This window comes from Muscardinus avellanarius, assembly GCF_963383645.1.
Source record: "Muscardinus avellanarius genome assembly, chromosome: 1".
Taxonomy (NCBI): domain Eukaryota; kingdom Metazoa; phylum Chordata; class Mammalia; order Rodentia; family Gliridae; genus Muscardinus; species Muscardinus avellanarius.
In genome coordinates this window covers 120563173-120588714 of record NC_137786.1, presented here as the reverse complement: position 1 = coordinate 120588714, position 25542 = coordinate 120563173, and the positions used below count along the sequence as shown (strand labels likewise).

The window sequence follows — 25542 nt, the reverse complement described above, 5'->3', positions numbered from 1 at the left end:
AGGAAGTGACACAGGAAAAAAAATCTTCAATTTTGGCTTATTAAACTCAAATCATGCCCGCAGGCTTCTTATTCCCTGAATAAGCAAGCCGCCAGACTGGAGGGAATTGTTGGGCAGACTTTTCTCTGAGCCCAGATATGCTTGGGGGAAGTGAGTCGAAGAACATTCATTCATTCATTCTTCCAAGAAATACTTGAATTCCTTGTGTTAGTCTCCTTTGTAGGTACTGGTTTTCTACATTGGAGAAAGTATCTGCTTGTGTAGAGCAAATATTATAGGAGGGGATAGATGATAAACAAGTATATATCTAACATCATGTCAGTGGTGTAAGAGCCCCAAGGAGAAATACAATGGCCAAGCAAGTGAAGGGAGTAATGATTTGGGAGATGCTCCTGCTAGCCCTAAACCCATTCCGTGGGTTTCCATCCCAGGCTTTGGAAATTTCTCTTTGGGCCTCAGTCCTGGTCTACCTGTGATCCCAGAAAGAGCACTTTTGAAATTTCCCTTCCACGAAGCACCATGTCTGTGGCCCTGATCCCTCCCTCTACTTGAAAGCAGATTCTGTTCCCTGCCCCTCTTCACCTTAATTTTGATTCTACATTAGCTGCCACTCAGGTCAGCTTTTGGTAACTGTAAGACCCCAGCATTGCCTGAATCATTCAGATTCAGCACCAATCCTGGCCTATAATTCCAGCTACTCAGGAGGCTGGGGCAGGAGGATCATAGGCCTGAGGCCAGCCCAGGCAATTTAGGAACACCCTGTCTTCAAAAGGACTTGGGAATGTGGCTCGCTGGTAGAGCACTTGCCTCTCATATGCAGGGCTCTGGGTTCCATCCCTAGTACTGCAAAAGAGAAGGGAAGAGAAGGAGAAGGAAAGAATCAGCATCATCAGCCCTAGCACCTACTCTGCTCCCAAGTCCAGCCAGACTTGATCTAGGCCTCCTCCTTTATTAGCAGCCTCCACTAGAGCCATAGGACCTCACAGCTGTACATTTTGATTAGTAAAACTATGCTGTTAGGAACCTGCTGTTAGTATCTAGATGGATGATTAGGATGTCGGTGGTCCACAACTTATCCTTTCAAACCCTGCCCTAGTAACAGCATTAGAGACCTGCAACCTCCTCCATATCTAGAATTTCTTGTCTGACCTCCCTGCACCCAAACCCATCCTTTTGAGCTAATCTGACATACAAATGATCATTATAGATGGTGATGTTTACCTTCAGCTACCCCAAGGGACACACATGCTCCAGGCTGGACTTTGAAGGTGGGTGGTGAGATCCTCTTTATGATCCATTTATGATTCAGTGATTCTGTGAGTGCCTTGACACTCTCTTGTCTGGTTCAGATGCCATGATGTGTGTGAGCACAGATGTAGCTTCCAAGTGCTGGTCCCTGCATCCCACCCCAGTCACTGCCCAGTTTTTGTCTCTTGACAGGTGTCCTTCCCTATTTCTTTCAGGATGAAGGGGTGGTCTACGGAGTGATAGTTAATTGGGCCTTTCTTTCAGGGTGAAAGGAATGTCTCTGCTCTATGAATGTCCCAGTTCTGTCCAAGTATGTTGGCAGAGGAAGGGACATTACAATGGAAGAGGGGAAGTATCTTCTGAGCACTTTTTGTGTACTAGACACGATATAGGTACTTTTCACTGATCACTTTCCATCTTGAGAACAACCCTTCCTGGTAGATCAAGTCCCTTCTCACCGCTGAAAACACTAAAGGGAAGGTACAGAGCTTGGCCCACGTCCCACTATCAGCAAGGACATGGGCACACTGGAATTATGTTCAGGCTTGTCTGACTCCAGTGCCTGTGCTCTTGGCTTTCCCATCCCTGGCTGTTCCTCACTCCCCAGGAAGCCCTGCTCCCCACCCACCCCAATCAGAACCTCTTCTCCAGGTCTACTGCAAACCAGGACAGCTCCTGGTAAGAATGGCCTGCTGAGCTGGGCTTTCCTTAGTAATGGCATCTTCTCACTTGGGTTTGGTTTTATTCTTTCTCTTCCTGTCTGGGGGAGTGACTATTAAGAGCTGGTTTTGATTATTTAGAAAGCACCATGCAGGGACCCAGTGGGTTGTAATTGGTAAAATGTCTGAACCAAATACTATATTCCCTGCCGGTGGCTGATTAAAGGATTATTACTATTTTAAAAATAGTCTTTTAGAATTCAGGGTTGCTTTTTTACCATTTAAAAATTACTATTTTGGTTCTGCTTGGAGAGCATTTGCCATCTTGGGACCCCACGGAGCTTCCATGGGTATGTTTGGAGAACATGTTTCCTGTGGTGTCCTATATGTGGCTCTTAATGTGAGCCATCTCCCAGTCATGTACTTGTGGGCATAGAAGTTGACAGCACCACCTCAATTCATCTTTGGGTTTCTCCCTGTGAGGGATCATCATTCTCACGCATGCTCTCCCTTCTCCTCTCCAGAAGATGTCCTGGGTGGTGATGGGATAGCACCATCTCCCATCCTGATCTAGGATACATTCCCTTGAAAGATAGTAGGGAAAAAAGAAGTACAGTGTTAAAAGGGCTTTAATTTTCTTCATTTAACTTGGTCTAAAAATCAGAGGTTCTTAGCAACCCCCTTCCCCCACCGACTTTGTTAGTGCTGTAATCAGATGAGTACACCTTTCATCTGAGGTTGGGAAATGGCTTAACAGGCCCTAATTAAGCCTTTGGGGTTTGACATTCCTAGCTAGCAAAACAGATCTACATTTTCCTTTCGGTTCACTGCATATCACAAGGGGGTTCCTCAGCTTTCTGCCTATATACAGTAGAAATGGTAAACCTATCCGCATTTAGCTTGGCTGGACCCAAGGGTTATTGAAAATAGATTCCCTTGACATTCTCTTCTGCTTGCCTATGGTTACGGGGAAGGCTGGTTCTAATTACATAATAATAATAGCTAACATTTATTGTCGCCTACCTGATGTACTATGTTGGGTGGCGTACATACATATTTAAAATTTCACATCCTTTTGTCAGCCCTGCATGAAAGCTAATCGCTCAGAGGTGAAAAAAATAAAGCAGAGAGATAAAGAAATATAACCATATTTCTATATCCGGTAACTTGCCAGACCCAAGAACTGAGTCTAGATCTTTCCCTTACGTAACATCACCTCAGAACATGTTGGAGACCTTCCAGGCTTCTTATTGAATCTTCCAACCCAATGGAAAATGCTCTGCATTATGCCCCTGAGGGACAGCCCCTGGCCTCTCTGCAGTCATGTTCTGGGCTGGGGAATTCACCATCTTCAGAGACAGTGAATTCATCATTTCTTGCAGTATCTTCCAGGCACTGGGTCAAACTCTGCCTCCTAATTCTGTCTTATGGAACAGCCCAAAATAGTTTACTTCCTCTTTCTTATCAGCCCTTAGATATGTAAAAAAAAACACTTTGACTTTACGTCACTCATTCATTCTTTCATTCCTGAATTTAGCCTAAAAATTTTTTAACATCTACTCTTTGTCAAAGACTGGAAGTGCAGGAAAGTGAGTCACAGTCTATTTCAGAGCTCATGATCTTTGGAAGGAGGCAAAAATTGCAGCCAAACAATTACTGCACAATTTTCTGATTATGCCCCTCTTATCTTTTCCTTCCCCAAGCAGCAGCCCATCCCTTTCCCAGCAAGGTATGTCTTGCCAGTCTCTCCTCCCTGCTGCCTTTTCGTTTGTCTGGCTCCCTATCAAGATGTAGGGCTTCAGATCTGGGCCTTGTGGCCCACAGCTGGAACCCCGAAGGACTATCAGTTGCCTCAAACTAAACACTCGATGTCTACATTCCCTATTAGCTTGCTTACTGGAATTTGCTTTCAAATGTTTTAATTTGTTTCCTGAACCTTGAGTAGTACGGTCAATTCATTTCTCTACTGGCCATTCTCCCCACCAAATTTAGTTTTTGTTTTTTTTTTTTTCTCCCATGTGAACTTTTCCTGGAAACTAGACCTGATCCAGCTCTTCTTTGGACCTTGGATCGCTCAACCCTCATTTTTATGGAAATGAAGAGATGGCAGGAATGACTGGGAAAGGAAGTTCATCACCTTATTTAGTTTTCCAAAGCAGATATAAACCCAGTGTTCAAGGGGTTGGTCTCTGGACTGAGTTAGGTACAGTTTCAATCAGAGGCAGGAAAATGGATGGGATGGCTTATCCTAGTCACCAGTTCAAGCCAGAAACTCGGAGACCCAGGGTCTTCTTTAGAATATTCAAGGAACATAGCTCCAACTTCCCAGGGGTCCTGTGGGTCCCCACCCATCACCACAAACCTAGGCTGCATCTCTTGGGTCTCCTGTCCACCATCTTGCCTGTGCACAGCCCTCACAAAAACAGCTCTGCCTCCTTCAGAGAAGTCTGGCTGCTCCAGTGCTTGTCAGCTGCATTTCTTCCCGATCCTCTTGGAAGAGGTAACCAGAAAGTGGCTGCCATCACTCAGAAGGCAATTGGAGCAGACCTGCCAAGGATCCGCCCTGGTCCCCACCTCCTGTTCCCTTCCCCCACTTCAAAGGCAGTCAAAGATAGACTAGAAACCCATGGGACACCCTGCTGCAGATGACATCTGCAGTGGCACAGCCAGCCATCACTCAGCATTCGAGGAACAGCCAGGAGGGTGTCACCTGCATAGAGAGGTCCTGCCCAGCACTCTGCCCTCACCAAGAGCCCGGCTTATCGTGAGCCGCCTCCATGACAGTGCCATCAAGGCTCAGATGGGTGGCCAGTGGGGGAGGCGGCCCCGAGGATGTGCTGATTGCCGCTAACTAATGCATTTTCAATTGAGGAAGGAGTTTACCATCAATATGCGAGTTCTTTGAAGCTGCCTTGCTGGGAACTGGCTCAAAGCGCTGGAGTAGGGGTTTGATTGCTGGAAATCAGCAGCCTGAGAGCACCAGCTCCCCAACCAGGGAACAGACCTGTGAGCATGGCCAGTCAGGGAGGCTCCTATGGTTGCCCAGGGCCAGCCTGAACAGCTTTGCCTTTGATGAGGAAGGGCAGAGGCAGTAGACTTTGAAGGTGACTGGGAAGTCACTTACTCCTTCCTTTTAATTAAGGAGCCTGGAGAAAGGGAATCGACATGAAGTTTAAAATAGTGACATCATCCCTTAGAATGTCATAAATTCCTAGATTCAGCTAGGCCAACTTAGCAAAAGAATGTGCATTTGAGACTCTTATTCCTGGGTTTAAGCTTTCAGGTGCAAGGCGCTGTGTCCTCCACGTACATCTGAGTCTCCTCCCCTTCCCTCCCCACTCTGATACATCCCTGCATCCAGATGATGGATGCCTTGGTCATACCAGGCTATCTTACAGCTCACACCTATCACCACCACACTTCTCACCTGGCCACTTCAAGTTCCACACTCAGCTCAGGAAGTCTCCTCGGTGTCCCTGTGAGTGCAGGTGAAATGCTTCATCCATTGCACCCCTGTGCCTGCCTCTGCAGGGCCATCCTCTGACTACCACCAACCCAGGACTGGAGGCTTCTTTGTTTATTTATTTAATTTTTTGGTACTGGGGTTGAACCCAGGGGCACAGTACCTCCAACATATACTTCCAACCTAGCCCTTTTTGTTGTTGTTGTTGTTGTTGGGGTTTTTTTTTGTTTTTTTTTGTTGTTGTTGTTGTTGTTGTTTTGGTGGTACTAGGTACCAGGGGCCTTCTACCTCCGGGCTACAATCCAGACCTATTTTATATTTTTTATTTGGAAACAGGGTCTCTTAAGCCAGCTGAGGCTGGCTTCGAACATACGTGATCCTCCTGTCTCAGCCTAACAAGAGCAGGGATTACAAGTGTGCACCACCATGCCCAGCTAACCTAGCCCTAGCCTCCCAGGTACTGGGATTACCTGTGTGTGCCACCGCATGAAGCTTGGGGACTCCTTGATGAGTATGGACCAGTGCTGCCTGGCTGAGAGTGGACATGGCAGTGAATGAGGTGTCCAGCTGTGCAGAGCCCACCACACTGGAGTGTAGGGAGTTGTGCGGGTGTGCAGGTTGTGCCTTCTAGGTTCTAAAGGAGCTCATGGCCAACAGGAATACCAGAGCCCCAGGACCTGAGGGTCTTGTTATGAGATCATCTAAAGCCACCACTCCTTAGCAGTTTTAAGGGAGAGTTCACATGCCAAACCTTCACACTGGCCACTGGCATTTAAAAGCTTGAGATGGAAGGCCCTGAAGGCCCTGATGCCCTTCTTCCTCCCTTTCCAGTTTCTTCCACTAAGAGCAGTGCTCCTCTGTTCATTAAGACTTTCTAGTACCCTTTCTGGTGAGGGTCAGCTCTCCCAGTGCTGATGGTCAGGAGCAGATAAGTTGGCTTGAAGGGCTCGTTCTGTCCTCCAGCCTCCCTGGTGCCCACACACCTGGGTCTTTGTCTCAAAGCACAAGGACTTCCTGCTTATCAGCGTTGAAGGAAAATTCACCAACCGCAGAAGCTTATTCACACATAAGCCAGCAAACAAATTAGAGCTACTTACTTTTTGTTTTTTTTTTTAACAGGGGGCTGCTTTTGGGCAGAGGAGCAGGCTTTTCAAATGCTACATTTTAAATATATTTCTTGTAATGTGCCCGATCACGCTTCTGCCTAAGAGCAGCCTGTGGAGGTTTGCCAGTTCCCAGACTCATTTCCTCTGCGCCTCCATGACCAGCTCATGCCGGGAGGAGCGGGAGAGAGGTGATCTGCTAATTCATTCTCAGGGAGAAGCCTGTGTCAGCCATCTCTGAGGGTAGGGGTAGGGGGCAGGTCTGCAGCCAGAAGTGTGAGGACCCAGGCAGGCAGGCAAGCAGGCAGGAAGGCAAGGATCTACCCTCCAGGAGGAGAGTGGGGGCTGCGGGCAGCATGGCATAGTAGAAAGAACCCAGGGTTTAGCAGCAGAGGACTCAGGGATGAGTCCCAGCTCTCACGGCTCCTCCATTCCTGCTCAGTAAAATAGGGCCGATGATCGTAATTATATCTACTTCATGTGCATCATAAAATTATTGAGAACATGAAGCGTTGTTTATAGCTGTGCTTTGACGGTTCTACTATATTGTGCAAATTTTAGTTTTGTTGTCTCACATGAAGATGTCTATCTATATATCTCTCTGTTTTTGTTCTCGATATTCCCGGAATCTGGCTGCTAGCCTGGCATAGGGTAGGGAAGAGGACAAAGCAGGTTGAGCCAGGCTCCCAGGCCACTTCTGCTCTACCCACAGCGCTCTCTGGAGGAGAGCTGCAAAGCCTGACCTCAGGCCAGCCAGCCAGTCCTGCTTCCAGAAGGTTCCCATGGCCTCCTCCCACCCCGCCTCTCTCTCTCCCCCCTCCAACCCTAACCTTAATCCTCTTACCTCTGTCCTTTCTCCACTCCCCAACATTCAGTCCCACACTGCAATGGGTCTGGGTGGTTGTGAAGAACAGAACCAGAACCATGAGCACCCCCAGGAGAGTCCAGAGCACATGATAGACCTGTCTAGCATGGCACTGTTCAGACAAGACCATGGCCATCCCACACTAGAACCTCCAGAAGCACAGTGAGGCCTGGACATGTGTTCTCGCCCACTGGAGAGCCTCTACCAGGGCTTAGCCCGGTGCTGAAAGCTCAGAAGCTGCCCCCCACCTCCTCCCAGCATTCTCCTGACCTTCTGAAAGACAGAAGGTGACCAGCTTCCTTCAACCAAGACCCATCATTAAAATCAAGACTTCAAGCTGGGTATTTTGGCACACACTTGTAATATCAGTACTTCAGAGGCCAAGACAGGAGGATTGCAGGCTTGAGGCCAGTTTTAGCAACTTTGCAAGACCCTATTTCAAAATTAAAAATAAAAAGGGCTGGGGGCGGGGAGCCAGGCATGGTGGTGCATGCCTGTAATCTTAGTATTTGGGCAGCTGAAACAGGAGGGTCACAGGTTTGCAGCCAGCCTCAGCAACTTAGTGAGGCTTTTTGCAACTTAGTGAGACCCTGTTCCAGGTTAAAAATAAAATAGAGTTGGAGAGGGTTGCTTAGAGATAGAACACTCCTGGGTTCAATCCCCAGTACTATAAGTAACAAACGAACATGAGCTCAGTTAGCACCTGCCACTCAAGGCTCCAAGTTGTGTTATTAGTACAGCTGCTTTCCAAGATCTTGGCTGACCAGCTGAGCCAGTGAAGTTCAGAGTGCCCCAACGGTGTCAGGCTCATTGACAGGGATTTTGTTATATGATGAACAATCTTGAGCATGCCCAAGCTCTCCTACAAATTCTCTCCTGAGCAGCCAATCTGAAATATCTTCAGTCTCTGGGAGGTAGGAAAGAGAAGAGCAGGTGAGATCTTATTCACCCACAATTACACCCTCACAGTATTTTAGTGTGAGGAAGGTCTCACACTAAATACTTAACACCTCAAAATACTTAACAGTCTAGGAGAGTCTTGACCATATAAGAAAGAAAAAGAGGGAGATGAGGTACAGGAAAAAGAAACCATTAAACTTGCTTGGTACTTCTTTCCAAAAAGGAGTGCTGAGCATCCTTCCGGCCCTAATCTGGGATGTTTAACTTCTGAGACACTGAAGTAGGTGGGGGTTCTTTAACTCCACAGGAGCACCAGTGGGCATGGCCCAAGCTCCATTTCTGACAGAGGAGGCAGCTTTTATCCATCACTGGAGTTTCAGAGAACAGACAGGGCAGGCTTATTCTTTGGCAGTAGGAATGGGGACCAAATTCTGCCTTAAATCCTTGATGTTGGGGATTAGGGATGGAGTCTGAACACATCTTGGCAAAAGTGTAGACAAAAACAATTGATTCTTCTCATTTGTGAGTTTTGTATTTGTAACTGACTACTTGCTAAAAATCTTCTTATAAACCCTAAATCAGTACTTGTACTTGTTTTGCAGACATGCACAGAGGCAAAAAGTTGGAGTCACTTGATGTGTAAGCTTCTAGCTGAGGTTGAATGAAACAGTTCATCTTCTAGTTTCAGCCTCTCAATGAAAACAAGCCCCCTTTCCTTGGTCTATTTAATGCTATATTTTGGTATTTTGTGGTTTTTTTCTAGTAATCTTTATGTTTAACTTCAAATCATAGCCCTGAAGTGCTGTCCAAATTCCTAGGCACAATGATATGAAGACTGTGATATGCCTTACCCCCCAGAAAAAATCCATATTCAAAAAACTGTTGGGGCATGAGTTATAAGTACTGTTGTTCAGTGCTAATAAATAAACAATATATATTAAAGTTATCTAGAAACAGAAAGACACATAACTTAACAAGATTATATATCAGAATTATATATAATAGATAATATAGTGGTTGGTGAAAATGTTGTAACTGGAAGCTCATAGAAACCTAACCCCCTATTTCCCATAGGAGCAAATACTCAATATTCCTTAATTAAATATATTTGGTAGCCTTATAGATCAGAACTTCCATTAATAACATGATGTCCACATAAAATGATGAGTACACACTGTAAGTGCTTAATAAATGCTTACACACTCAGAAAGGATCAACTGAAATGAGATTCACCCAGGAGAGAAGACCTGGATTGAGCAAGCCTGTGAGTGGCTGAAGTTTTCCTGTGTGGCCTTCCCTCTCTGCTTTCCTGGCTCCATTCTCCTATTTTGCTGGACACCTTGATGTCCTGCCTTCCTCCCAGTTCCCCTGACATAAGAGTAAAATTTAGGTCCTATATTCCTGGGGCCAAACAAAATAATGAAAGGTCAGTGCTTTGATTAGCTGCTTGGATTCTTGCAAAGCCATCCCCATAAAGGAGAGTCTGCTTGAATTCCTCTAGTAACGAGGAATTGACTACCTACAGGAACAGCATATTCCAGCTTGGAAAGCTCTTATTTCTAGAAAGTTTTTCCATCTATTGGGCAGACATCTTTCTTTCTGAAGCATCTTCCTTTTGTCCTTAGTTCTTTTTCTTGGTCCACATACCTGTTCCCTCCTTCCCTGGACTGTCTTCCCTCCATGAGCTCAGAGAGGACTGTTTTGTTGTCGGCTGAAGAAGGGTCTTCATCATACTCCTCATGCAAAGAACTGTCTATGTCACTTTTGTGCCTAGAGAGCTGGGCTTCCAGTGACCTCCTACAGTCACCTGTTTGAGGCTCCTGTTTCCACTCTGGGTCTGCTTCTAGGCACTTTGAAATGATACCATATTATAAATATGCACAACACTTTCAGGAATTTCTTTTAGGACTGGAAGGAACTAGCCTATATTCTCCTTTTATAGGTACAATAACTGCATATTAAAAAGAAGTGGCTTGACCAAAAAAATTTCATAAACTAGTTCAACAGATATTTACTGAGCACCCAGGCACTATCCTAGGAGCCGGAGCCACAAAGGGGAATTTATTCAGATAGTTGTCAAATATTTATTAAGTGTCGCCGGGCGTGGTGGCGCACGCTTGTAATCCCCGCGCTTGGGAGGCAGAGACAGGAGGATCGCGCAGGTTTGAAGCCAGCCGCGCGCGCTGGCTTAGGAGACCCTGTTTCCAAATAAAAAAGTATAAAAAATAGGTCTGGGAGTGTAGCCCGGAGGTAGAAGTGCTTCCAGGAACCCCAGTACCACCAAATATATATATATATATATATATATATATATATATATATATATATATATATATATATATATTAAGTGTCGATTCTGTGCGAGGCATTGGGGATACCATGGGAGTTTTGCCCCTCTTGGAATGAGTTATCCGGTGGAAGAAATGAGCTTGAAACCAATAATTACATAGTCAAAACGAAAAGTGTGACAAGGGCCACCTAGGAGTGATTCAAGGCACTCCATGAATCTCTGTCATGGGAAGATGATAGCAGGACCTCCTTTAAAGTGTGTCTGGGAAGATTAAATGAGGAAGATTAAATGAGGAAGATTAAAAGATTAAATCAGGTCCAGTCCTTGGCATGGGGTAGTGTTCCAAAACATTAGCTTGCATAATTTTCTTATAGTTAATCCTTTAGTCACAACAAGTGACTAAGACTAGGAAGGAGTTCATTAATGCCCAAAATAAGCTTACTGAACATGAGTTATATACTATGCTAGGAGCTGGTGGTAGAGTTGGTGACCAGGTAGTATGTGATACCCATCAGGCTAGGCACTTTCACACTCTGAGCATGAATCGTGTGTAGGTGGCAATTTGGGGCGCACACAGACACCCACCTATATGCAACTGAAATCAACACTTAGGAAATAGTGGTTACCTGTGCAACATGCATTGGACTCTAGCCCATTCTCCATATAGATTTCTTCTTTAAAAAGTTCACTTCATAACCCATGGTGGGTCGCGACACACAGTTGAATAGAACAGTGCTGTAGACCAACTAAGTCAAAGGTTTAGTAAAGCCCAGGTAGCTTCCACTTGACTGGCCTCTTCCCAGCTCTCCCTGGACTTGCAACATTTCTCAGCTGGGAATAATAATGGGTTCTTATGCAGAATCAGAAAGACTCATGAAACAAGCCACATGGCCCAGTGCCTAGCAAGAGCAGATCAGTCAGTGTTGCCAGAATCTGGGTCTGGAGCAGAAGGACTTGTCTTTCCCTGGAGTTAAGTCAGCCTCCCTAGGAGAGGTTGTGTCCCAGCAGGGCTGAGTATAAGGAACAATTGTCTAAATGGACATAAAATATCAAATGACTAGCATGGGCAAGGAGGTGAAGAAATCCTTCAGGGCTTCCACGGCGAATCCCTTTTACCTACTTGAGACAGAATAAAGTGGCAAAAAAGACAGTACTGAGCATTTCTAGGCAGGAGGGAGAGGAGTGTGAGCCTGCAGGATCACCAGGGCTTCCCGTTGGTGGTAGGGCACGTGAAACCCAGGGACAGCAATCATGTGTGTTCCTGGACCTCCAGAGCGGGTCTGCAGGAAAGGTCCTGGTGGCTCATTATGACATCCAGGAAAGAAACCAGGGAACAGAGAGGATAAGGGACTTGTTGACTTGGTGCCAGCTCTACTAACAAGCCTATTCTCATCATTATTGTCTTGACTCTTTGTAACCAAATAGCACAGTGGGTAGACAGATAAGCTTTGTGGATAGAGAGAAAATGGACCTGAGTTGCCATTTTGGGTCTTGGCGTCACTTTGGTGTCACAAAGGTGTCACTTTGGGGACATTAATTACCAAGCCTCTATAGGACAAGGGACATTTTAAATCTGTAAAATGAACAAATACATCTGCTTCTTCGAGATGTGCTGAGGATTAAGTGAGAATATGTATGCAAAGGTCCTGGTGTATTTGTTCAGCTAGTTTTTATTGTGCATCTATAATAAGCTGGGCACTGTGTTGAGTTCCAGGGATTAAAGGACAGGCAAAACCAGCCATGATCCCTGCTCTTGTGGAACTTACCATGTAGTAGGAGCAGAAAGGAAGAGATGTCGCATTAATAAATGGTCTGAAGAAGAATATGGCGCTAGGAGAAGTCTGACTTTGGGAGATATGGAAAGGCTTCCAGGAGGCAGTGATTATTCAGCTGAGGCCCGGAGGATCAACAAGTGAAAATTGGGTCAGATGAACAAATATTCCCTATGTAGGTTCAGAGAGTAAACATCTATCCTTCACAGGCCACCCAGTTTCTGTTGCAATTCCACTGTTTTAGATAAAAAGCAGTCACAGAATGTGCATGAAAGAATGGCGAGGCGTTTTCATAAAACAAGCAGAGGGCCGGATTTGCCATCTCTTTAACTAGCTGCAAGAGGCCCAAGGGTCAGGGGGACATGTGACAGGAAGAGTTCCGGGCAGAGGATGGCATGTGAGAAGACCCAGCCTGCTGCACTCGAACACGTGAAGAAGGTAGTGACACCCCCGACAAGTAGTGTGAGCTCAGGTGGGGAGTGGGTGGAGAGCTGGCCTGGCAAGGCCTGCAGGCCATTGTGGGCATTTTGGTCTCTATCTTCAAACCAACACAGGAAAGATGACCTGTAGAGTGTTTGTGTGTGTGTGTGTGTGTGTGTGTGTGTGTGTGTGTGTGGTACTGAGGCTAGAACCCATGGGCATTGTACCTCCGAGCTACACCCCCAGCCCTATTTTTTAGACTTTCTTTTATGTTTGAAACAGGGTCTCACTGAGTTGCAAAGGGCCTCACTAAGTAGCTGGGGCTGTCTGCAAACCCTGATCCTCTGGTCTCCACCTCCCAAATGCTGGTGCCCCACCACATCCGGCCGACCTGTAGGGTTTTTAAGCAGAGGCTTTAAGCAGAGTGATTCTAGTCCCCAGGAAGTTCAGCTGAAATTTGGATGAGGGTGGAGGCTGGGAGGAACCAACTGACTGGCTTAGGGTCACCCAGCCCTGTGGTCAGTGTCAGCAGAGGGCACTAGTGGTCAGGGCCCTTGGAGCAATTTCCATAGTGGCCAGCTTGTTTTTGTTGGCCTGGGAAAACAGGACTGACCAGTGCCAAGTGTCTGACAGTCACACCATTGTGTAGTTGTCACCTTTCAAAGGACTAGATGGCTCCCATCCATCATGACTGCCCCTGGGCCCTGCATAAGCCTTACTTTCAACCTGTTCTCTCCAGCTTGGTCCCTGGCTGCTCCACTCATGGGTCTTGAAACCCATTCTTGAGTATTAACCTGAGCTCCAGGGTCTTCAACACAACTCTTGGAAGGACAGAGGCTCAAAGATAGATGCCCTACTACAAGCAAGAAGTGACCACTCACAGTGAGAAAAGGAAACAGTATGGATAGCAGACAGACTAACTTATAAAGGCACAGAAATGGAGGCAAGTGGCCCTTATCTTATGGTCACCCCAGGGCACCATTTGATCACGGCACAGTGAAATATTTGGTTGTGTAATGCTTCAAATGCTACATCTTAAAGTAGAGGTGCCTGCTCCATTTAGGAGGACAGAGGAATGTGTTTCTTTAGAAGGGATTTTTGAAAATAATGCTTTTGAATACACAATTAAATCCTCTGAATTTTAGGGCTTAAAGGAGCAACATTATTATTAATTTTTATAGATCCGTGTCCCTCAGGAATGTTGGGTAAATGATACTTTCTTTTCTATGCACACACAAACACATCCTGTATCAGTTATATTTACCTAAATTTTCATAATTGATTAAGGACTCATATCATAAAATGCTTCTCTAATAGCTTTAGAATCGGTCATTAGAGGGACTACACATTTGTTTTAAATATTGTGATCCCAGTGAAGCAGCACATTGGTCTTAGTTTGAATCCTAGTTTCTTCCTTACCAGCTCTGTGAATTGGGTTGGTTCTTAACTTACCTGAACTTGATTTTCCTAACTGATTAAGTAGTGCAGCAGTGGAATGCATATGCACAAGCCACGAGTGCCCAGCCCAGAGCCTGTCTACATGGAGTGGAGGTGCAGCCAGCTTGCCCAACTATCGAGAGACTGTTTGACACACATCTCCCAAGCTCTGAGTTCCATAGCATTGTGTCAGCCATGTGGGAGTGTTTGTACCATAGAAGTTGGCTGATACAATAAGCCATGGCCTCTTTTTCTAGGAGAACCAGTCTTCAGATAGTCTCTCGTTCACCGTGGATGGATACTCAATTATTATTAGCCTTTATACTCAAGCCTTTCCCTGCAATCATGCTTGTCATCTGTGTTCTCTTTCTGTTCTACTGTGGTCCAACCAGCATCAGAATTTCCTGTAGGGCTTGCTGCAGCAGATTGCTGGACCCTACTATGTTGCAACCAAAATACATGGCATGGAACAACACAGAGCAGAAAAGGTGTATTTAGCTTGTGGTTTCAGAGGTACTGTCTATAGATGCCCAGCTCCAAGGCAAACATCATGGTGGCATGGCATGGCAGAGGAAAGCCGAGCTCAAGTTAACGGCAGCTGAGAAAAGAGGGGGCAACAGGAAGCAACTAGTGTTGGCAGACACAGTCCCTAGTGATCTACCTCCTCCAGTCACATCCCACCTGCCTAAGTTACCGCCTAGTAAATTCATTCAAATTAATAAACCTTCAGTGGATTTCTCCACTGATGAAATTAGAGCCCTGACTTGATTATTTCATCCCTGAACATTTTTGAATGACCAAACCATGAGTTTTTCCAGGGTAAATTCTATATTCAAACCATAACATTGATACAGCTGGTCTGGGCACCGGTCTTGAAGACACTGGCCTGATCTGCCTAATAACTAAGCCCACAGTGCAGAACCCTTTGGAAAAAACAGAAGAGATTGTACATTCTGTCTTGGGCAATGGCACAATAATGAACAGTGACAAAGTGTTTTGCACATATCATTTAATCTACTGAAGAACTCTGGGGGCAATAATTGCTATTTTAACCCCCATTTTATAGAATCAGAAACAGGCTTAGAAGGATTCAGTAACTTAGGTGAGACATGTAGGCAGAGGAACCAGGTTAAGCCCAAGTCCTCCAACTCTGGTGCCATCGCCTGGGTAGCACAGACTGTACATGCTCAAAGGTGAATAGAGGCTGGAGTTCAGTCTGAACTCTGTATGCTCAGCTGTGCCCTGGCAGGGCCATCAGCCCAGAGGGGTGCTTCTTTCTACATTAAAATGCTGTAGAAGCTGGCAGTGGCCTTGTCCAAATGCATGCTCTCCCCAGCCTCAATGTAACCCCTGGGGTCTCCTGGAAGGCAAACAAGTGGGAGAGACAGAGAGTCCAGAGAGCCCAAGCAGAGATATTTGAAGTAGCTCAGGCCTGCACAGGAGGGTATGTGGATGAACTTACAGAACAGCTGTTCCTATATGAAGTTTTGGGGGCAGGTGTCAGTGGAATGGGGCAAGGGGGGTTGGCTGCAGAAGATGGCACAGATTGTCACTGATGAGAGTGCTGTACCTCCTGCCCACCCCTGGCACATGGGTGGTATTGAAGACGCCCAGTGGGTGGGGCAATTAGCCTCTAGGAGCCTGCCTCTGCCTCTCCCCATCCTTCCTACTGCCTGTCTGCAATTAGACTGTACCAGTTAATAGCTGCCAAACCACTTTGTTGGATCTGATGAGTTTATTAATTTCTTGGGGCTAATAGAAGGATGGGAGGGAGATTCATTTCCCGACTGGAGCTTAGGGGCTAATTAGTCTCCTTGCCAGGTCCCCAGAGGTGCCGTGTGGGAGGAAACATTGCTCAGGTTGTCGGAACTGGCTCAGGATGAATTGTTTCTATCCTTGGCTTTTTCTGGGAACTCATTCAGGGCTTGAGAAAGACCAAAGAGTATGAGGCCAGGGCTTCTTACAGCAGATGCCAGGTGAGAATTGGATCCCAGTACAGTGGAGGTGAGAAGGGGGGAGGGGAGCTGAAGTCTTCCTGACATTGTTCAAATAGGACTCTTAAGAAGTTCAGTCCTGTCTCAGACATCTAAATTCTGACATCTAGCCCAATTTCTTTGTCTGTTTCTTCTGTCTAAATAGCCCTATACAGCCCAGGTGTACCCATTTTGAAAATGGACCAATTCTACCCATTTTGAAGGCCAGGTTACTGAGACTCAGAAAGAACTAATCCCCTTGGCTTACTGGAGTACCAAGACCAAGGAGAGGAAAGCAGTGTGCCAGGAGTCTACATCAGAAGGCTGAGGCCTCTTCAAACCACTTCCTGGTCAGCCTGGCCTGCTCAGACAAGGAGCACTTTGGTGTCCCGTAAGAGACAGCAATAGAAACAGGAAAGAGTATGGATTTAGGGGTCAGATCTGATTTCAAGCCCGCGCCACACCTACCAGCTAGGTGACTCCAGGCCAGTTATTAGACCCATGTATCTAGCACACAGTTACCTGATAGCTGCCCCCTCCCCCCTTCATTTAAAAATCTAGCAGCACATCCCTTACCCTCCCCTTTCCTCTCCCCTGCAGAGAGATGAGTAGATGTTAGATAACTGTATGGCCTGGCTGGCCTCCCTCAGAGAGAACAGGAATGCCACAGTCCAGGGAGGGCCCACCTTCTCCTGTTGATGCTTGGCCAACAGCAGCAATCTGCCGAATCCAGCTCAGAGCAGGTGCTGGAATCTGAGCATAAATCACATACCCTCTTCTGCCATGAGCCACATAGGCTAGTGGAGGAGAGATATGGGCAGATGAAAATATGCAAGAGAGCACTATAAGGTTTGGACTGGACTGCTGTGCTGGCTTCCTTGTGAAGACAACAGAGTGAGGGCACTGGGCTCAAAACTCCAGCCTCTGCTGATGTACAATGTGACCTCAGATTTGTAGGATGGGCTCTCTGGACCATTTCTTTATTCATAAAATGGGCCATGTTCTTTTTTTTTTAATTTTATGTTTTTATTGGCGCACTGTATTCATACATCTTAGTGGGATACAAACTTTTGTAGACATACATGCACACATCGCCCAGTTAGCCCCCAACCAATCCCCACCCCATTCTCTCCCCATCCCTCCCTCCCATGCTTGGCTTAGTGGTTGACATCTAGTATTATAGCAATTTATCCAAAATTAACAATGATCATCTCACATAACAGTTTCATTTGTCTGATACCAAGCTTTTGATGACTTAAAGATAACATTTCAATATTTCTTTTTGCTTTCTTTCTTACCAGAGAATATTTTTTTTCTATTTTTTTAGGTGAAACTATCATATATTTATATATTTATTTTTCAGAAAAAAATCTATCCTAATATGGAATATGGACTCTAGATACCCAAAACGATCTTGAAAAAGAACAAAGCTAGAACATATATATTTTCTGATTTCAAACCTTATAAAGCTACAATAATTGAAACAGTGTAGTACTGTTCTAAAGGCAGATATATAAACCATTGGAGTTAAATAAAAGCCTAAAGCTAAATTCTTCCCTATATTGTCAAGTTATTTTTGACAAGGTTTCCACGAACATTTGGTGGTGGAAATACTAATCTTTTAACTAAATATTGTTGAAAAATAATACATGAAAAAGAATAAAATTGGACCCTTACCTAATCCCATATACAAATATTAACTCAAAATAGATAAAAGACCTAAATATAAATCTTAAGACTATAAACTTTTAGAAGAAAATCTGGGTCATAAAACCTCACAACATTGAAATTGGCAGTGATTTCTTGGATATGATTTCAATGGCACAGGCAACAGAAGAGTATACAAACTCCCTAAAAAATAAAAAAAAATTGTATATCCAAAGACAATGTAAACAGAGTTAAAAGTTACTAATAGAATTGGATAAAATATTTCCAAATGCTATATCTGAAGGTATATTAATATTCCAACTAGAAATCCTAAAAATTAGCAACAATAAAAGCAAACAATACAATTTAGAGATAGGTAAAAGACTAACATAAATAATGAATCTCCACAGATAACCAATCTTAGTTGTCTGTTGGATGGAAAATCTTATTTCTCTGGTTCTGGTCTGTGTTACCTATTTCTTCTTTGTAGTTAATCTCTTTGAGTATTTTCTCTAGCACTGGTTTTGAAGACATAAATTCCTTCAGTTTCTGTTTGTCATGGAAGCTTCTTATTTCTCCATCTAATTTGATAGAAAGTTTTGCTGGGTAGGAAATTTTTGGCTGGAAGTTGTTTTCTTTCAGAGTTTGGAATATGTTACTCCAAGCCCTTCTGGCTCTCATGACTTGGTTTGGGAAGTCTGGAGTGATTCTAATTGGTTTGCCTCTGAATGTCACTTGGTCCTTTGTTTTTGTTGCCTTTAAGATTCTCTGCTTGGCTTCCACATTGGTCATTTTGACAATTATGTGGCGTGGGGATCCTCTTCTCTGATCCTGTTTAAAGGGAGTTCTATAAGTTTCCTGGACCTGCGTATCGACCTCTTGCTCTATGTTTGGAAAATTTTCTGCTATTACTTCCTTGAAGAGATTGTTGATCCCTTTGGTTTCACTTTCTTTTCCCTCCTCTATTCCAGTTATTCTTAGGTTAGCTCTCTTAAAATGGGCCCATATTTCTTCAATGTTAGATTCCTGCTGTTGGATATTCTTTTCTAGATTAGAAACTATGCGTTCATTTTTGGAATGATCATCTTCTAAGAGCGAGATTCTGTTCTCCATGTGTTCTAATCGGTTGTTTGTACTTTGAACGGAGGCCTTTACTTCATTAATTGCATCCTTTATCTCTTTTTGGCTCTCTCTGAATTCTTTTCGAAACACCTCTATTATTTCTACAGTTATTTTCCTGATTTGATCTTCTAGAAATCTCTGATTTTCTGTTTTATCGGGTTCTGATGTTGTGGGATTGTGGGCATTTATTGCTCCAGTATTATTCCTCTTTCCCATGATTTGGGAAGTTTGTGCCTTCTCTGGGTTCTTCCCTTGGGTCACTATGACTTTGCTTAAGGTGCTCTGGATCTTGAGTCTGTAGTATCTCTGACCCCACTACTCCTTTACTGGGTTGTATCACAGAGTCTCCAACCCAGGGAGTCGATAGAGGCTGCTTTAGACTATGGGGGGTGCCAGGTTGCACGTTCTCCTATGGTGTGATATCTCTGCCACCGCCACTCCCCCACTGGGTCAAGTCCCAGGGAGTACAGTACTGGGATTTCTCCTCTGTGGCCCGCAATTTGACTCACTGTTCTTGAGTACGCAGATGTAGCTGTACTGGACTCGGTGAATTCACTGCTGCTGCCGCCGGTGGCAATATGGCGCCGCTGCCACGCCCTCGGCTGTGAGGCTGGCGTATTTTTTCTTCTCTGGTTTTGAGTTCCACTCTGAGTCCCTGCAGCGTGTGCTGAGCTCAGCCCCTGGGAGCTTTAGATGCTTCCTGCGCCGAAAGATCCCACCTGGCTGTTCCGCAGCGGCTCACCTCAGCTTGCTATAGCCGTCCGGTGAGCTTGCCGCTGCCGCTGGCAGTATGGCGCTGCTGCCGCGTCCTCGGGCGTGAGGCCGGTGTATCTCCTCTGTGGCTCTGAGCTCTGTTCTTAGTCCGCTTTCTCTCTGGAGCCTGGTGATTTTTTTTGTTTCTCTGGTGATGGTGTTTTCTGGCTATGAAAGGCACTGATTTTGTGGTAATGTAGATAGGTTGTTAGTGGGGCTCTTAAGCCCCGCTTTTCTTGGTCGCCATCTTCCCGGAAGTCCGGCCATGTTCTTTAGATACGTATGCAATGCTGCCTGCAAACTCAAAAGGCACATGCATGTGTAGAATCATTCTGCCCTGCAGATGTGAAGAAGACCCCCCCCCTTGCTGGCTAAGGGGTCCTGGGTAGACCTTCCTGCTCACTGTGATCCTGAGCCCTCTCACCTGTGGGGTGGGTGAGGGCTAGGGCCAAGCCAATCTTTGTTATTCTTGGAGTTTCCAGAAGAAGACCCAGAGCCCAGAACCCATGGAACTCTTGAGTTTTCCAGAGAAGCTGCCACTGGAGCCTGAAGACGCCTGGCAGAGGCGGCCGTTTGCCTGCCATTGGTTTGTAGCCAGCTGCCAGCTGTCTCTCTTGGCTGCCCAACTCAGATGCTCAGCAGCACACATAACTTGTCAGGGACTCCAGCTAGAAGATCTATATTGGGATTTTATATATGTGTATTATATATTTATAGAATTGATATATCATACATTTCTATATTATTTACACATAACATATATTTGCATAATATATATGTAGATATATTATTAAAAGGATTCTACCGAGAAAAACAATCTTACAATCCACTGCTGTTGAGTTTAGGCTTAGGTGATTTTCTAGTGTGGGGAATGAAGTAAGTTTTGGTTATTTTTTCCCTCTAGAGGTCCTTAAGACAATGGGATAGTCAAAAGTAATGTATCACACACTGACAAACTGGTTAAGAGGGTAGCTCTCATACTATGTGTTTTTATCACAATAAAATAAAAACAGAACAAAAAGCAATACAAAGAAAACAACAGGGCAGTAAAAGAGAAATAGCTGTTTGTCCACTTTCTGCTGCTGTGACAAGATTCCTGGGGAAATAAACTCAGAGGAGGAGAGACTGATCTTGGCTCATGGGTCAGAGGTCTCTGTCCATGGTCACTTCTTTGCCAATGGCTCCGTGGCTTCTTTGCCTGTGGGAATCAGAGCGTCATGGTGGGGAAGAATGCCACTTACCTTATGGTGGCCAGGAAGGGGAGGAGGGAGAGAGGGAGGGAGGGAGGGAGGGAGGGAAGAAGGGAGGGGGAGAGAGGGGGGGGATGTGTGTGTGTGTGTGTGTGTGTGTGTGTGTGTGTCTAGGAACAAGATATGCTCTTTGAGGGGACACCCCAAGGATTCTCTTCTTCCAATGAAGCCCCACCTCCCAAAGTTTCCATCACCTCCCAATATCCCCTTAATTTATGAATCTGTCAATGAAGTAACCCTTGATGAAGTCAGATAGACCCTTCATAATCCAATCACCCAAGGCCCCACTTTTAATAACTTTTGTCTTGGGAACCAAGCCTTCACCACAGGAGCTTTGGGAGAGCATTTCATATCCAAATCACAACAAAAACATTTATTAAATGCCAGCTTAAATACATTCACACAATGATCTAAAGAAGTTTCTATTATTATTTTCATTTTGTAGATAAGGAAACATACTCAGTGAGATTCAGAAGCCTTTCTGAGGTTACACAGTGCTCTGGGGCTGGGTGGGCACTGTAGTCTCAGAATGGTTCACACTCGATCTCAAGTGCCTTCCTCCAAGGGGGGGAAGGTTGCCATCCCCATGTGCAGAAGGAAAAGCTGAGGCTCTGGAGGATTTAAGTAACATGTCTAAATTTCCAGAGAATAAGTGGATCAGCTAGGACTAGAACCTGGGTCTTCCATCTTCTAATTCATTCATGCATTCATCCATATATTAACTGTTCAGTAAACATTTATTGAAGGTTTGGGACATGCCCATTCTGAGACGTATTTAGAGAATGGGGATGATTTGAAGTACAAGAGCACTGTAGCTCCGTCTTGCGTAAAAGTTGCATACTATCTCTGTGTCCCATTCTCTCTGAACTCTCCCAAACAGCATTCCATTCTTGATTTTCATTTTCCTCTCTCCCAAGTCTTCATTCATTTCTTCTTTTATCTAATAGTTCCTCCTTCTCAAGACCCTGACCCTACAGTACAGTGCCCCTGTCCTGGTCTAGCCCTCCTGCTCCAGACTCCACATCCGTCCAACCCTTCCTCCTTCCCTCCCCGCAGATGCAGGAGACTGGCTCCTGGGCTCCTCCTGAGCCTGGAGGCTGCAGCTTGCCTGGCTCCTCCTTCTCTCATGTCTTCCCAGTCCTTTCTCATTGGTCTCTTCAGATTGGCCAGTGGCATGTGGCGGAGGGCCTCAGCATGGACAGCCGCCTCTACGCCTCCAACAGCTCAGACAGTCTCTTCAACACAACCCTGGTCGTCACCACCATCCTGGTAAGCAGGGTCCTCTCAGCCTCCCCACTGTGCCTCTCCAGGGTGTCTCCCCTGAGCCCATGCTGGGAGCTTGTGGGCTTCCCAGGGAACGAGATGGCAGCGCTAATCACAGCACTGAGACCAATTTATGACTGTGTGATTACGCTCGAGTCGCTGTTTCTTATGGAAATGATATTTGATGAGCTTCTCAGCAGCTGGGGAAGAGGGATGAAGTGGAGGGGCTCCACAGTTTGTAGGTAACTCTTTCAGGGGCACCCTGAAAACAGGGCAGCTATAAAGGGCCATGGAGAGGGGAGAAAGGTGGACACAGCCCCCAGCTGTGGCCCCTGCTCCTTCTCAGTGGCCCACCTTACTCAGCACCTGCTGTGTACAAAATGAGGCTCATCCCTGGACCCCACCCCGCCAAGTGTCCACCTAAATGTCTGTGGGTTTGTGTGGCCTTTTTCTCCGTCTCCAGATGGTGGGAAACGAGTTCTTAATTAACCTATAGGGCAAGGGACCATCTGCCTTTTTGTTTGATTCATTTCTATTTAATAATTACCAAGTGCAGCCTCCTTCCTCCTGCCCCTCCCCCCTGCCCCCTGCCATGTGCCAGGCACTGTGCTCAGTCATGGGGACCAAAGATGAATAAGTTCCAGTCTTTATCCTCCAAGAGGTTATAATTTAGCAGATGGGATAAGTTGGTGCATACTAGGCCGAGGTATTATTTGTCTTCCCCCTAGAAGACCTCATGTTGTAAAAGATTTGTCAATTAAACCAGCTGCATGTATTAAGCCATAATTAGTCTGTTCTTCCCTGCCTGCCCTCCCCTACTAATCAAAAGTGTATCTCACTGCCTGGCACAGCATCTTATCAGCAGGAGATAACCAGCATTGTCACACTGATACTGCGGCCCAGAGCAGAGAAAGCCTGCTTAGTCTACCCCTGAGGATATCTCTGAGGCTTGCAAGGTCTGCAAACACAAACGTGCCCATTTCTTTTAGCTTTTTGAGATAATAAAAAGAGCTCAGGGACCTCCATCATGACCTTCACAAACTCCTAAAGCCCAGGAATCTTGGCCTGAAATTACTGATCTGCTGCAAGCAGAGTGGGATAGAAGCCAAGCCGGGAAAGAGATGCAAACCCAGCCCTGTGTGGTGTGGAAGAGATGATCGGGCCTTGCCGAGGGCAGCGAAGCCTTAAGAAGGAACCTTAAGGTGGACTCTGAAAGGCAGGGGACAACTGGGGGAAGGAAAGTAGATGAAGGGGAGCTCTGTTAGGTGTTTAGGAAATGCTGAAAAGGGCAGGCTTTCTCCAGAAATGGGCACTGGCAGGGACAGGGAGAAGGAGAAACCAGTGAGCTGGGTCCACAGTGCTTAGGAACTTGAGTGTCGGGCGATTCCATTTCCCTTTCATTTGGCAGGAGAGGGGTCACTGACTAGTTTCATCTGCCCTGTGCTTATTTATTGGGCACTGCTATCTGCTTGGCATCATTCAGTGCACTTGGGATACATCAGTGGACCAAACACAAAACTTCCTGCTAGCAGGGAGCCTGAGACAGGTGACAAAATGTCAACACAGGTGGAGTATCCCAGTTAGAACTGCTTGGGATAGGAAGTGTTCGGAATTTCCAGTTTCCCAGGTTTTAGAATACATGCATAGATTTTACCAACTGAGCATCTCTCATCTAAAATTCCCAAATTGGAGGCACCTGATGGCATGGTGTCTGTGTGCAAAAAGCTTCAGATCTTGGAGCATTTCAGAATTTAGAATTTCAGATGAGGGATGCTTGCCCAGTCATCAAATAGTAAGAAAGAAAGAGGTGAGAAAAGAAAGAGCTGGAGAAGGTGGGCATGCCCAGAGCTAAGGCAGCATTTCTACCTTCATACCCTGTGGGCCGGGCAGGCCTTGCTGGAGAGGTGAGTTGAGCAGTCGGCTGGGAAACAGATTCCAGCAGAAGGAAGGATTGGAGGGAAGGGAGGACGGAGAGCAGCAGTTCCTGCTCCCAGGGTTGTACTCCCTCCCCATGCCGGCTCCAACCATGGCTTAACAGAACAAAGCACAAAGCAAAATGCCAAGAAGATTAGAGGGGGTGAAGCCCCTGTCCCTACAGCCTGGCTGAGCGGGGACACACAGCACAGAGTGTGATTTCCCTCCTGTTGTCTTTTCTGCCTCTGAGAATCTTCTAGAGCCCGTCTCCTTGTATCAGTCGACAAACCTGTACCCTGGCAGAATCCAGGTCCATCTACCTCTGTCCTCAGCAGCCCTGTGGCCTCCCACTTGGCCCCCCCTTTGACTTGCTCTGTCTACACCACCCCCAGCTAAAATCAGAGTGCTGTCATTTCCTTCCTGCTGCCCCTTAACTTGAGATGTAGACCCTTCCAATCAAGGTTCGCTCAGCTCACCTGCTCCTGCCTGTGTCCTGTGTCCCCCTGCCTTTGCATGCTCCCTTCTTTCCACCAGGAATATTCCCTCCTGTGTTCCTGCCTGCACCCGCAGATGCCTGTGTATCCCAGATCTGCTCACATGTGGCCTGTTCCATAGTCTTCCGTTGTCTGACTCCTGCCCACTCTACACCCTTTTTCTATACCCTTCTGATGTGGCACATCCTCTCTTAGCGGTTGTCATTTGGATTGGTACCTCCCTTCTAGAATGACGCCCCTCAAAGTGGGGTGCCTGGCAACAGTAGGAGCTCCATAATTAGAACGTAAGAGAAGGAATTCCTCCCTACAGAATTTGAGGGGGGAAATGTGAGGGATTCCTTAGAAGTCAAGGAGTTTGGGAGGAAGAGGGGGGACTTGCTGGGTAGTTCTTCCTGCCTCTCACGGTCTGGAATGTGGCTGTGCTCAGATCTTTGGCCCAGAGCCATAGCTGTAGTGGGAGCACAGGGCGGTCTGGTCTGCATGTGTGTGCATGTACCTAAGTGCACATGTGTGAGCTGAGGAGGGCTATGGGTCTGGGTGGGACACTTTTTTGTGAGGCATCTTTTAATAACATGGTAAGGCCAACTCAAACCCAAATCAGCACTGTTTCTTTTCTTGCGCATGTGTGCGAGAGACGGCTTATCCCAACCTGCCACTCTCCCCGGGAACGATGATCCTGATTCAGTCCCAAGGTGACCATTTGCGGGTTTTCCCTGGCAAATGGTAATCCTGAATGATTTATCCGTTAAAACTGAGCACATATCCACGCTGTCTCTCACTCCCATCAGGGTGCACTTGGGATGTGTGAATGATTTATTGGTTAATACCAGCAAACACACAGAATTAGCCGCAGCTCCCATTCCCTGGACACCTCTTCTGTGCCAGGCCCCGTGCCAGACACATTGCTAAATGTCGCCTTAGTTTCCCCCAGCTTCCTGTTAAAGGCTCAGCCTCCCGCATCCCCCAGCA

General features: G+C 46.1%; 1 protein-coding gene across 1 annotated transcript in view; it reads left to right on the top strand.

The window, feature by feature from the left end:
• GRIK4 (glutamate ionotropic receptor kainate type subunit 4) overlaps positions 1 to 25542 on the top strand; it is a gene marked incomplete at both ends in the record, with an annotated part of 288755 nt that overhangs the window by 185659 nt on the left and 77554 nt on the right. The window contains one exon of the mRNA XM_080705143.1: positions 22064 to 22171. Coding sequence (XP_080561269.1) covers positions 22064 to 22171 — 108 coding nt within the window. The remainder of the gene's footprint in view (positions 1 to 22063; positions 22172 to 25542) is intronic.